The 13,429-nt window shown below is 38.1% G+C and overlaps 1 protein-coding gene across 2 annotated transcripts; it reads left to right on the top strand.

The window, feature by feature from the left end:
- The first annotated feature begins 967 nt into the window (after positions 1–967).
- On the top strand, positions 968–12,205 carry LOC109468744 (ras-related protein Rab-11B). 2 transcript variants are annotated; one of them, XM_019767071.1, is made up of 5 exons: positions 968–1,282; positions 6,455–6,650; positions 7,125–7,318; positions 8,092–8,172; positions 8,993–9,143. In XM_019767071.1, exons 1-5 carry the CDS (start codon positions 1,243–1,245, stop codon positions 9,106–9,108), a joined length of 627 nt encoding a protein of 208 aa, XP_019622630.1. In that variant the 5' UTR covers positions 968–1,242; the 3' UTR covers positions 9,109–9,143. The 2 variants fall into 2 exon arrangements, with proteins under 2 accessions (XP_019622630.1, XP_019622629.1); XM_019767070.1 differs by lacking the exon at positions 8,993–9,143 and adding an exon at positions 11,829–12,205 and having other exon boundaries at positions 969–1,282.
- The last annotated feature ends 1,224 nt before the right edge of the window (positions 12,206–13,429 follow it).

The following is a 13,429-nucleotide window of genomic DNA, read 5'->3' as shown; positions in this document are numbered from 1 at the left end:
GATGAATGACTGAACAGGTATTATATGTATAGGAATCATAGTTTAATGTGACCTGTATTTTGTTGTGTGAGCTATTGGATGTTTTGTACACTATTTTTGCAAGAAAGACATGCAAGCTTTTGGCTTTGTAAGATTTTCTGACACTGGAAGGTAGCAGTTTACTGAAATCATCAAATGCAGAACAAAAGAACGAGAAATTTTGAATATTGTATTTTGGTAGTTACAATGTTACATAGATGAAGTACCTTTGGGGCTATTTTGTTTTGAAATACTATAGCTTGGTGCTTTTATTTCCTACCCTTAATGTCTTTATTTTCAATTTCAAAGAATCCTGAAATCTATGTAAGAAAAGTAAGAGAATATAAGAGCTTTAAAAAGAGAGCAATGAGGAAATCATGGCTATATGCTATAGGGGAGGGAAGGGGGCAAATTATGTGAAAACATTTTAAAACATTCCTACATGTATATCCTTTGTTGCTTTTAATTTTAATTTTGGCACTGATAGAAGAAAGATCATTTTGGGTCTAGTTATTTTTCATATACATGAGTGACTTTGAGGCCAGCGTTTTATAGTTTCAAAGATCCCCTGTAGATGTAATATGTTTTGACTGTGAAGGTGTAAACCCTTCCTTCTGTGTTGATGTAAATAAAGCGGCTTTTTAGAAATGATATTGCAAGATGTCTTGCTTTCTTGTCGCTTTCTTGTCTCTCGAAGTATGAGCTGAACTTTTTTGTCTTGTGTAAGGATTGTAATTTGAATTTAGAATCGTTGTTCCCGCCTCTATTGCAAAAATACACGCAGAATTGAGCGTTGTCGCTCTCATTCCTCTAATAAAATACTTGCACTACTGATCTTAGGGTGTATAATGATGTTTTTCAATCACGGTTCAAAAGAGACTTCTAGCAGTTCGTGAAATTATTGCAGTTACATCCGGGCATTTTGAGACCCTGATGACATCATCAGCCTGCGCAGACATGACGTCAGAACCTGCGCAGATCAGGGGGCGTAGAACCGCCATCTTGTCAGCTCTGTTTACTTCCGTTATCCCAACCGTCGGCATCTGTCCGATTTCCTCGCCATCCTAAGAATCTCCGTCATTTCTTGGAGCCAGGAGTAAAGAAAAAGGCACAATCTTATTCCAGCCGCCGAAGTTTTGGTCGGTGTCGCGTAAAGAACTGTGAACGAGGAGTTTTTTTCAGGGCGGAAGTGAGTGAGATCGCCGGTCGGCAGCTTGTTTCATCATGGGAACGAAGGACGACGAGTACGATTACCTGTTCAAAGGTGGGTGTTCAATTAGACTAGCTCTCCCGGTGGGAGTTGTATCTTTTACGGCGGTAGCGATCCTTTTTATAACCGTTGAAATCGGAAATACGTCCTGAGAACCACAAGACAGAACCCTACAGCGTTACTGTCCAACGATCGTTGGGCGTGTTGGCTAGTATCTAAGTATTTGCAAATAACCTGGCATCAATGTTTACCTTGATATTTATCAACCTGGAGTTTGATTTAAATGGCGATCCTCTTCCTACGTCGTTTTTCTGCTTCATTTCCTTTGGGAAATAAGAAAATTCTTGTAGTCCACGGTCGAATAACATCGGTATGCTAACATGTCGTGACAGAAGGTTTTGTTATGATTGCGTACTTCACCAAATCTCGGGAAATAGGCCCAAAATTTTCCGCAAATATTCCTTAAAACATCCTACGACTTAACAGTCAGCCGAATTACACTTTGTTTTCCCTTCTAAATGAAGAATTTAGCGACAAACGATACGTGAAATGCAGTAAAACAGCCGTGAACACAGTGCTGCGTTTGTTGGCTGTAAAATTTTGACCGTTATTTGACAGTTAGTCCCAGGGGAAAAGTAGCAGCTTATCCGGAGAATATGCATACATAACAAATCACTTACAGTCACACAACCCTGAATAAAACCCCTCTTTCATGCAAAAACCTCACAAAGAACTGTAAATTTTTGCATCTACACACTAAAGTACTGCGTCAGATAAAACGAATTGATTAGTTTTCAATTACTAAAAGCCCCCCCTTCCCCACTATAGAAGACTAATAGCTTTTGCTTGTAAAAGCTAATAGGTAGTATTGGACTTGCAGCAGCCGCGTTCGCCTTTCTCCGCAGCCACAAAAATTGGCGACAAAACTGTCGCCAAAATCAATGCAGTTGTCGCCGAATTTTATTGCTGTAGTTGCCTCAAGTGATCGGAGATAACAAGTGGTCAAAGGTCAAGAGTTTTGCCTTTTAGTTTACCTCATGGCAGCTTTTTAGGGTCTTAGTCACTACTCCGAAATTCCTACCCACACAAAATAACTATGCCATGATTGTATACAATGAATCGTAGGTCTGACTCTAGTGTTAGTAATCAAACTAAGGGTTTATTTTCTAGTTAAAAGATTTTTGGGGGCGTGTTACTTACTATACAGTGTCCACTGACTGGTAAATATTTAATTTGTTACGCTAATAACTAAAGGCCACCTGCTGAATTGACCAACCAGCAGAAAATTCCACCAGAATTTGTTCCCTAGCACGTAACATTCCCAATTCCTAATACAGTGTCCACTGACAGGCAAATATTTAATTTGTTACGCTAATAACAACTGTTTAACTTTAAAGGCCACCTGCTGAATTGACCAACCTGCAGAAAATTCCACCAGAATTTGTTCCTGAGCACGTGAACATTCCTACACATGTAGGCTTCCCTGTACACTAATATAAAGTGCTACATTCACTAACTAGAAACTTCCCCTGAAGGAAATACCAGACAATCCTTAAATTTTTTTAGAAACTCTTGTTTAAGTGTTGACAGGGAGACTTAGAGCCATGTATTTCTACGTCCTTCAAACAATTTGTAATATATAGTATGCAACAATGGCAGTCATAGCCCAATGAATGAAAATCTGCAAGTAGAAATTTGACCAAAGGAGAAGAGATACTTTAAAACATTTCTTCTCTTCCTTGTTCGAGTGTTTATCTTCTGGCTATGGGGAAGACCCAGGAGAAAAGTTGCAGAACAGGAAGTGAATTTTTGGAGTCTGAAGTCATAACTCAGCTCTAGTGCTTTGATCTGAGTGATTTGAGATGTCTGTAGTGAGACAAAAACAGGAAGACGTTTGAAAACATCCTGTCAAGTTGGCAGTTTTCTGTGCAGTGTCAATGTCTTCCTTCCCTGCTTTTCAGTTTCTTATGTTCCAAAATTCTTGAAAGAGATTTTTCGCATCTCGGAACAACAAGAACAGTTAATTGAAAGCCAGTGAAAATTAATTCAAAGATTCTGAAAATATTGATACACACTCAAGAACTTACTAAGAAGTTTGCTGCAAAAAATTTTGCATTGCAATAAATGGTGAGAAAACAAAATGAAATATGAATTCATTTTATGATTTATTAAATGTTACACACATCTAAACAGCCACTACAAATCTCTCTTTATTTCTTTTTTTCGATACCCTTTAGCCAAAAGGCTAATCTTCCAGGGTTCATTCAAAGAAAACTACAAATCATCAGGAAATTGATGCCCCAATTTCTGACCACAAATTTTTAGGCTAATGGCCAATAAAGACAAGAGTAAAAACCACTAAAGAGGAATGGAACTCATCAGAATCAACCCCCGCAAATCACATGTTTGCATCCTGATACATTTTTATAGGTCACAATTAACCTTCTGCTTGCTATGGTAGCCTTTTTGCCCCAAAGTTGTATCTGTTCTGGGGTAAGGTAGCAGTGGGAGGGTTAATAGAAGCTTACGCATCTCCCTTTTGGTGGAAAATTAGAAACAGTCGTTGCTACAGGCTAATGCTAGCCCTCTAGACGACAATGGCTATTTGACTGCGTAATGGTAGTGGTTTTCACTGCAATCAAGCACACTCAGCCACACCTGCAATGATACATATCAGGCGAAATGTAGGTACAGATACACAAAGTGCTCGCAAATGCAATAAATTAGGCGTCGTTTGGACGCGGCATAATGTCGTTTTAGAAATTTGGTAGTGGTTTTTACTGCAATCAAGCACACTCAGCCACACCTACAATGGTACCTAGTAGCGGGTCGAAATGTGTACATACAGATACACGACGTAATGCTAGCAAATGCGATAAATTAGGTGTCGTTTGGACGCGGCGTAATGTCGTTTTAGAAATTTGGTAGTGGTTTTCACTGCAATCAAGCATACTCAGCCATACCTACAATGATACCTAGTATCGGGTCGAAATGTGTACATACAGATACACGACGTAATGCTAGCAAATGCGATAAATTAGGTGTCGTTTGGACGCGTTGTAATGTCGTTTTAGAAATTTGGTAGTGGTTTTCACTGCAATCAAGCATACTCAGCCATACCTACAATGATACCTAGTATCAGGTCGAAATGTGTACATACAGTAACACGTAGTGCTCGCAAATGCAATAAATTAGGCGTCGTTTGGACGCGGCGTAATGTCGTTTTAGAAATCAGGTCACGTTTTGTAATCTAACTGTGGGATAAAGCGGGATTACTCCCTTCTACTTCAATTATACAGAACACACTCCAACAAGTGTGCAGGACTCTGCTGTAGTTATTAGTCAGATGAAATTCTGTATGATAACGTTGTTAATTTGGATTACCATAGTCTTCCAGACTGAAGTATTGGCGTGTACCCTTGATAAGAGGGTGCTTGAATATCAACTAAATTATGTCTACTGACTTACTTTGGAAAAAGACACAACAAGTTGAATTTAGAGTTGGCATTATTTACACTACAGTAATCACATGTTGATATTTTTCTTCATTATTAAAATGGATTGGTTGAAGAGAAAAGTTTTGAAAAGTAAACTAGATAGATAGGATGGTAGGTAACACAGGATAAATTTTTCAGTATTGCATCAAAGCTTCTATTGTCTCAATTGTTTGTGTAATGTATAAATGCCTATCACAATCTGCTACTATCTTCTGTAGCCTTTTTATTATTTTTTAACAGAACTGATGGATTATCCATGGATAATTAATTTAAGAGTATGGAAGATTGTGCATGTGGCACCAAGGGATTGGTTCATAAATTATAAAAATGTCGCTCTTGGGAATTCCATTGTTACAACAAAGAAATGATTTTATGTGCTAGAAAAATTTCTACAAACATTTCGAATAGAGTCAGTGTAACTTTGTGAAGTCAGCAGTTTTAAATAGTGAAATGATGCCATTCTTGCATGTTGTAACGTGCCAAGTCAAAATGAGTGAGGTGGTCCTATGAGTCATACTAACTGTTGTTGTGTAACACCCGTACAGAAAATAACTCATTGTAACAGACACTGGTATTATTCAGGGCTTGAAATTAAAGGTGGTCCAATGGCCACTGATCACTAAAATTTAGGCTGGGACAACTAAAAAGACACGGACATTTTTGGGACAATAGAAAAAAATCAACATCAGAATGTCAGCCCTTCTTTTGTTTATCAGGCACATGTCCTGGCTTTTGGCTCCGAAAAAGTCACCCTGAAATTCCTGTCTACTCTGCAATTATAGTGCGCCTGGGAGTCAGAATGTATACAACTTATAAGCAAAATAAAGTTGACTTTGATCAGTTGAAGTCATACAATACTTCCCGAAAAACAGGTTGGGACAGTTCATCCTAACTTCGGGACGATTGAAATTTATTTTTGGGACAGTGCTGGGACAATAAGAAGAAAAGTTAATTTAGAGGCCTGAAAATGACGCCATTCTTGCATGTTGGAACCTGCCAAGTCAAAGTAAGTGAGGTGGAGCTATGAGTCATACTGTTGTTACATGTAACACCTACACAGGAAGTAACTCATTGTAACAGGTACTGTTATTCATTACACCTTTTGTGTAACAAACCAGTTGTTAGGAGTGGGTACTTATGATGTAAGGTTTACGTCATTTATTATGTCCACAGTCAGGACAGGTGTGTTGACACATTTGATAGAAACTTGGCTTCAGCCACCATTACTGCATTGTAATGTGATTGTTATTGGTTGATGGTGTGACATTATTTTCCTTGTGTGTTTTTCGGATATTTCTCTGGCTAGTAAATGGTTTGAAAAATGGGTATTTTGTTGTTTGTTACGCTCATTCTGATTGGTGCTAAAACATCAATTTTACAGTTCTCTGATTGGTGGTGAAACATGGAGCATTGTTTCTTACACTTGCTCTGATTGGTGCCAAAAATGTCTTTTTTTTGGTATAATTGTTCTGATTGGTGCTAAAAGATTGAATTCTGTTTTTGCTACAGTTGTTCTGATTGGTACAAAAAGATTAAATTCTTTTTTTGTTGTTGTTATATTTGATCTGATTGGTACTATAGTGAAGAATTGAGTTGTGACAGTTGTTCTGATTGGTGCTAAAGCAAAAATTCTGTTTTGTTACAGTGGTTCTGATTGGTGCTAAAGCAAAGAATTGTTTCTGTGAAAGTTGTTCTGATTGGTGCTAAAAATTGTTTTTTTTTGTTACAGTTGTTCTGATTGGTGACTCTGGAGTGGGGAAGAGTAACCTGCTGTCACGTTTCACGCGGAATGAGTTTAACCTGGAGAGTAAGAGCACGATAGGCGTGGAGTTCGCCACACGGAGCATCCAGGTCGACGGGAAAACCATCAAGGCACAGATCTGGGACACGGCCGGACAGGAGCGATACCGAGCCATCACCAGCGCGTACGTTTGTTTGTTTGTTTGTTTAGGATCTCCATTAGTGTGAATTTCACACTACTCTTCCTTGAGTCCGTAGTGGATAATCAGGCAAGTGTTTGTACCATCGCACACCGGGGCATGCCCCTACTCTTTTTTGAAAGATGTGGTGGGTTCTTTAACGTGCGTGGGATTTGGCTCTCCCCAAACAAGGGACCTCCATTTAATGTCCTATCCGAGGGACATCTCTAGCTCATTTGCACTTGAGTAAAGTGAGGAAAGTCGGCCTTTCCCAGGGGCACAAGATCGGTGACTAGGTGGGGTTGGAACCCGGGACACATATCCGAAAACTTGTATTTTCCAAAAACTATCGTAGAGTGCAACTCTTTGCCACCAAGTACAGTTGGGGCATCATCACTAGAAAGCTTTAAACAACTCTATGAAGAGGTAGTCACCTTGGCAGGTTTGACTGACAATTTTTACAAATTTTTCTTCCTACAGTTACTACAGAGGGGCAGTGGGCGCCCTGCTAGTATACGACATCGCCAAACACCTTACGTACGAGAACGTGGAGCGCTGGTTGAAGGAGCTACGAGACCATGCCGACAACAACATCGTCATCATGCTCGTCGGGAACAAGAGCGACTTGCGACATCTACGGGCCGTGCCCACGGACGAAGCCAAGGCATTCGCAGGTTCGCTAGTTTTTGATTCGCAAAACTGTACAACATAACCTCTCTGGTCTAGAACTGCAAATTACCTTTATTATGTTTTTGCTCTGTTTCTTCTTCCATTCCTAATACTGGCCTGGTCAATGACCTGAACCATATTGTCTGTCACCATGGTAACTGGTGTTGGGTTATATCATGTTGCAATTTTATAGTAGGAGGGATTTAGACTCCTGTCTGACCATATATTTGAATGTATTTGAGTAAGAATTAACAGCAGACCATATGCAAAGGTAACATTATGCATTTGCTTTGCAAATGTTACCTTTCTAGTATATAGGCTGTTTCAGGTTTTCATAATTGTTTCAGGTCCAGGTTGGACCTGAACCTGGACCTAATTATTTTACAGTAGTACTATATCATATTTTGGAGCGCAAAACACAAGTACAGGTCACTCACTAGTGTGTATATCATAACTGTAGCACTGGGTACCTATCCCATGGCCCACAAACTTTTTGTTAGCCTAATTAAAGCTGAACACAGTTCCAGAAAGAGACAAACATGGATTTAGGCCAATCTAGTTTGATACAGGGTTATTTTCTTTACCTGCCATGACCAGGTTATCTAAAGATATGTGTACAATCTACAGAAATGTACATCAGGTCCGATGATCTGGTTTTTGTGTTTCTTGTTGTGTTTTTTGACTGGGATTCCCAAATGTTGTTCCAGTTTAAACTGGTCCTACTGAAGTGTGTGAAGTTACTGGATTTTGATGATGAATAATTTTTTTTCTCTTCCAGAGAAGAATAGTCTATCCTTCATCGAGACTTCAGCTTTAGACTCAACCAATGTGGAGACCGCTTTCCAGAACATTCTGACAGGTGAGACACATTTCTAAAAAAAAGATTTTAAAACATCTTCCTGCATTTTTTCACCTGATAACTTGTCCAGTCTTATAAAATCAAGATAAAAACAACTTAAGGCTGAAACAGAAGTCACAACCTAATACAGAAGTAACAGGTAAAAACGAGTAAAGGTTTTTGGTAGCTGAGCTCTAAAACAATATCAGTAAACCTGCAGTTCCTGTAAGAGTTGCTAGGTGGCGTGCTTGCGCTGCAGCAAGAAAAGTTCAGGACAATCTAGGTTCAGTTGGGGGGCTAGACGGGGTCTGGGTGTTGTTTTGTGGTGTGTTTTCTGTCCTTTTTCTACTGGTGTTGTGTTCCCAGTAATTCAGCCCTCTCCTTCCATTAACACCAATGGCAAGAAAATTGCCTTCCACCTTCCTACTACAACGTATTCTCTCCCCAAAAAGCACAAAACGCCCCCCATAAAATTCTCCTAGTCGCACTCATTGTAAAGCTTCGGTTGTTTCGCTTTTAGAAAGTGTGATGTTTTCTTCTTAGAGCGTAAAAACCGCCATCTTTTCTTTGGTTGTTCACCCCCTTTTTTCCCCACGCTTTTAGAAAGAGTGAAGTTTACGTAGAGCGTTAAAAAACGCCATCTTTTCTTCCGTTGTTCACCCCCTTTTTTCCCCATGCTTTTAGAAAGAGTGAAGTTTACGTAGAGCGTAAAAAACGCCATCTTTTCTTCCGTTGTCCCCCCCACATTTCTCTTCTGTCCTACGTTTGGTTTTTGGCTTCCTTTTTTTCCGGGTGGCGACTACTAGAAGGGCTTTCTTTTTTCTTTTGTTTCCCTCACTAGAGTCGTACGAGAAGGTGAAAGGCAAAGACATTTACACGCACCCTCAAGTCCCAATCACCACGGCAACCCGCCTGGACCCCACCCTAGCCCCCCGGCCAGACAAGAACTGTTGTTGAGGATTTGTTCCTTAGATTTAGACCACACCAATTTAATTTGTCGGTTCTTGGATTTTTTCAGAAAAAAAAATGAAGCGACAGAGCAAAAGAAAAAAAATAAAAACAGGTCTAGGCATCCTATTATAGCCCCAAATGCTTCGATAGGAGCCATGAAGTCAACACAAAAGGCTAGGTTAAAATTTAAACAATGAATTTTGAAGTTTTAATCAAACCACTGCATTGATAGATGGAAAAACTGTAACAACTAGGAAGAAAAGGACTTTCCTCAACTGTTGGGGGCAAAACATGAGCATTTTTGAGTTGATTCAGAACCAGGGTCTTTAATTTTTTTTAATTAGAAAAAAATGAAGCGGCGAATCCAAGAACCAACAAATTAAATTTGTGTGGTATTAGAATAGATTTACTCTAAAGAGTACCTAGGCAGAACGTACTGCGCCTGCGCGAAACCCTAGTTGGATGTTTGGTTAACGTTGCATCAGAATTTTGCCTATTGCAGACAATGTCTCTTCTCCAACACAACATTTGGAAACTACAGGCGGAAGGTTAACCTTATATGCGTGAATATGACTTTATATTAGACATTCTGCTGAAGTGCTATGCACAATACATGACAGGTTTTGCTCAGGTGCAGTACGTTCTGCCGACGTGCTACTCAAAAGACATATTGGATCTTAGTCATTCGTTGACGGGTATGGATAGAGCTAAAAGTTGAAAAGATTGAAAAGAATTTATCTGAAAAATAATGCTTGGTGTAGATGTCAGAACAACATAGTCCAGTCAAAAGTATTATATATTTCCATATATATGTGTATTTCAAATCAAGGGCCACCATCTATATTATTACCATTGTTTTATTCTTTGATTCAATAAATGGAAAAATAATCATTTGACAACAATCACAGTATGTACTCCCAAATAATTGTTGAGAAATCTGACAAGAAAATAAATTGCACCATGACAAATTTAATGGAAGAAAATTATCAGTATTGCCAAAATCTTAAAGCTATGTACATGTATAACAAAGTGTACAAGAAAACTACTTGACACACATATATATTTGAACTACATAGCCCAGACAAAAGTATTATATTATATATTTCCATATATATTCAGAAAATACATATCATACTTTTGTATACTTTTGCAAACAGCAATAGCAACATTGAATATAAGTTTTTAAACTGCTGTATTTTCTAGAAAACTTTATATTTCTCGGTGACATTTCACTTATATATTGTAAAATCATTTGCTATTCATAGACAATGAAATGGACAAGATGTTTTACCAAAGATTTTACATAAACAGAAATATTGTATAGCTGATCCAAGTCAAATGATTATGTCCATTTGAAAATAAAATTTATATGAAAAGGTGTTACAAGTAGGGCTAGCAGTGAAATCTTGTTATGAAAATAGAAGGGTGATTCGCCATTGCTGCTATGGCCACAGCAAGTAAATTTTATGGATGACATCAGCACTCGCGCGATTTTGGAAAAAAAAAAAGAAATTTTGTTGCCTTCTGACAGTGGCCAACATGCCGAAAATGGGCAAAGATGTCTGTGGATGGCAGATAACTGTGAAGCGAGGAGACAAGACAAGGCTCTGATTTAATCTTTTGTTTCTTACTTTGATGCAGTGATATGTGATGCTGGCTGTGTATATGTGATGTTCCTACTGAATCAAAACCATTTGTACAATGATTGAGTCAAAATTTTTAAAATGCAGGAACCTTGTTTTTTTTCGGCCCGTCCTTGTTTTTTTTTTTTGCCCGCTCGCATTAGATTTGGAGTCTGCGGAGGATGTCATCCATAAAATTTACTTGCTATAGCCTAATGTGCCATAGCAAATTTGTAATGATATGCACAAGACAAGACAATAACATAATCTATGTAATTTTTTAAGTTACAGAGACAATGATACTATTGTAAATATATTTTAGTGCCATGGCTCTTAATTGTAACAAAAAGGAAGATAGCGCATTCCAAAATAATTGTCTATGTAGTATCTGGTAGAGACATCCTATATTTTTACATGCATATTCTAGACTTATTTTTCTGCACAGAATATATGAAAAGTATGAGAAGAAAGAACAAGGTGTTGTGTCAGTTTTTGTTGGGCTTTTAAGTTCATATCAGTTAAAACTTTCATTTATAAGATAATTGATGTGTGAAAGATGATTGAAGATTAATGCAAGAAGTAGAATAATGTAGCAGAAATGTCCCAGTATGTATAAGGAAGTATATTATTACATTTACATGTGTAGCTCACTGTACATATGCAGGGCTCGAAATACTGGGTGCATGTGCACCTTAGTGCATCGATGCACCCAAATGTTTTCTTAGGTTTTCGTATGTAAACTAAGATGTTAAACATATTAGAATACAGCGACATATTCTTAACATCCAATTCCAAGTGTCAGAAAAATAATAAAGTTATTGTTGTAATACTTTTCTTTAGAAATGAATGTACATATTTTGCTGACATTCTACTTACTAAGTACTTTTATATGGTGAACCCAAAATATTTTTTGTGCACCCTATTTTTAGTTGGGTGCACCAGTGCACGTACCTATTCCCAAAAAGGAATTTCGATGTAAAATTTCAGAAAATGTTTTCCTCAAGCCAGAAAGATGTCTGTTTCAAGTTCTGGTACATTAACCTGTAAAATTGTTCTCGAAATTGTATCAACAAAGAAAATATGTTTTCTTCTTATCTCCCGCAGAAATCTACCACATCGTCTCACAAAAGCAAATTCGCGACAGCCCCGGGGACGATGAATCGCCGAGCACGAACGTGCAGACCATCACCGTCGCTCCAACCACGGACGCAGACACCAAGAAAAAACTGGCCTGTTGCCAGCAGTAAACTCACTGCAAGAAACATCCAGACTTCTTCTTAAACAGCATCTCAGCGTGCTGTCTTCTCTCTGTCTTCTTATCTTTTACCGTTAGGACAAGTTCAGCCGGTCCTTGTGCAACTTTCCATCTTCAACACTTGTATTTATAGTTATACACCGGTAAAATAACAGTCTAACCAATCAGCATCAAGAAAAAGTGTTATACACCGGTAAAAATAACAGTCTAACCAATCAGCCTCAAGGAAAAGTGTTATACACCGGTAAAATAACAGTCTAACCAACCAGCATCAAGAAAAAGTGTTTTACACTGGTAAAGTAACAGTCTAACCAATCAGCATCAAGCAAAAGTGTTATACACCAGTAAAACAACAGTCTAGCCAATCAGCATCAAGAAAAAGTGATAATCACCACCTGGTTGATATTATTTCTTGAATATACACCTGCATGGTCTGGATGAAAGATCTTCTGAACTTAAAACTTGTGTTGGAAGAAGAATTCTTGTAGAAACACTGGTAGTAAGAATTCACAATGGCAGCTTTCGGTTTGGTGGTCTGAATGTCTAGTACCCAAATGTGGGACTAAATTCAGTTTACTTGCATAACTGTACATAGCACTCTGCACTTCAAACGTACCTAGCAATGTTCTTTTCTTCAAAACTGTTGAGAATGGAATTTTGCACTCGGACTCCTATATAAGAAATACCTTGCCATTTGCTTGTAGTCTGCAAACCTAAGAGAAGCATGTAGTGTAATCGCTTAAGAAACAAATGTACAAAAAAAATAAACAAACTAGGGCCACGCCTAGTCAGAAATCTTTGCATGTTTCAGTGGACGTATGGAGGTAGAAAAAGGGTTTACGTTGAGAAGTGCAATATGTGTTTGCGAGGGTTACGTTCAGAAAAGTTGACACGCATGGCAAGGATGAAAAATCACAGTGGAAAACTTAAGCTTTCAAATCTGCGGTCCAAGTTTGTATTCTTTTAATAGGCAAGGTGTGGGTTTATATGCCCGAAAGTTCTACAGACTTTGTTGAAAGAAAAAAAGGCTATGAAAAATATAGGCGTGGTCTAGTGAATTCCGAATCTGTAGTAGTGTTAGAATATTTAGAAAAGTACTTCAAAATAAGCTTTGCTCTTCTTCACTTCTTGTAGCATTTTTACACTTACTTACATGTCTTACCAAGCAAAACGTCCGTTCAGTTCAAAACTTCTGGATAATTTCTCAATTTGATAAGTGAAGATTTAGTTCCTTAGTTAGGCTAAGTAAGAAATTTAATCCTGTCTGCATAAATTATTGTCCAATTCTCTGTTCGTTTTTGTAAAAAAAAAGAGTTAAGATTTTGTTTCTGGCTGTATACTATCCAAGCCAAGACCTGTACAAATCCATTCTGTATCATTCATGTATGTTGAATATCATTTCCCAATCACTAACTAATGCATTAATATACTGATGTATGGTATTATACAC

The sequence above is a fragment of the Branchiostoma belcheri genome, unplaced genomic scaffold, assembly GCF_001625305.1.
Source record: "Branchiostoma belcheri isolate BF01 breed outbred unplaced genomic scaffold, Haploidv18h27 scaffold2, whole genome shotgun sequence".
Classification (NCBI taxonomy): Eukaryota; Metazoa; Chordata; class Leptocardii; order Amphioxiformes; family Branchiostomatidae; genus Branchiostoma; species Branchiostoma belcheri.
Note: the sequence above shows the minus strand (reverse complement) of the source record. Positions and strands in the feature narration are given on the sequence as shown.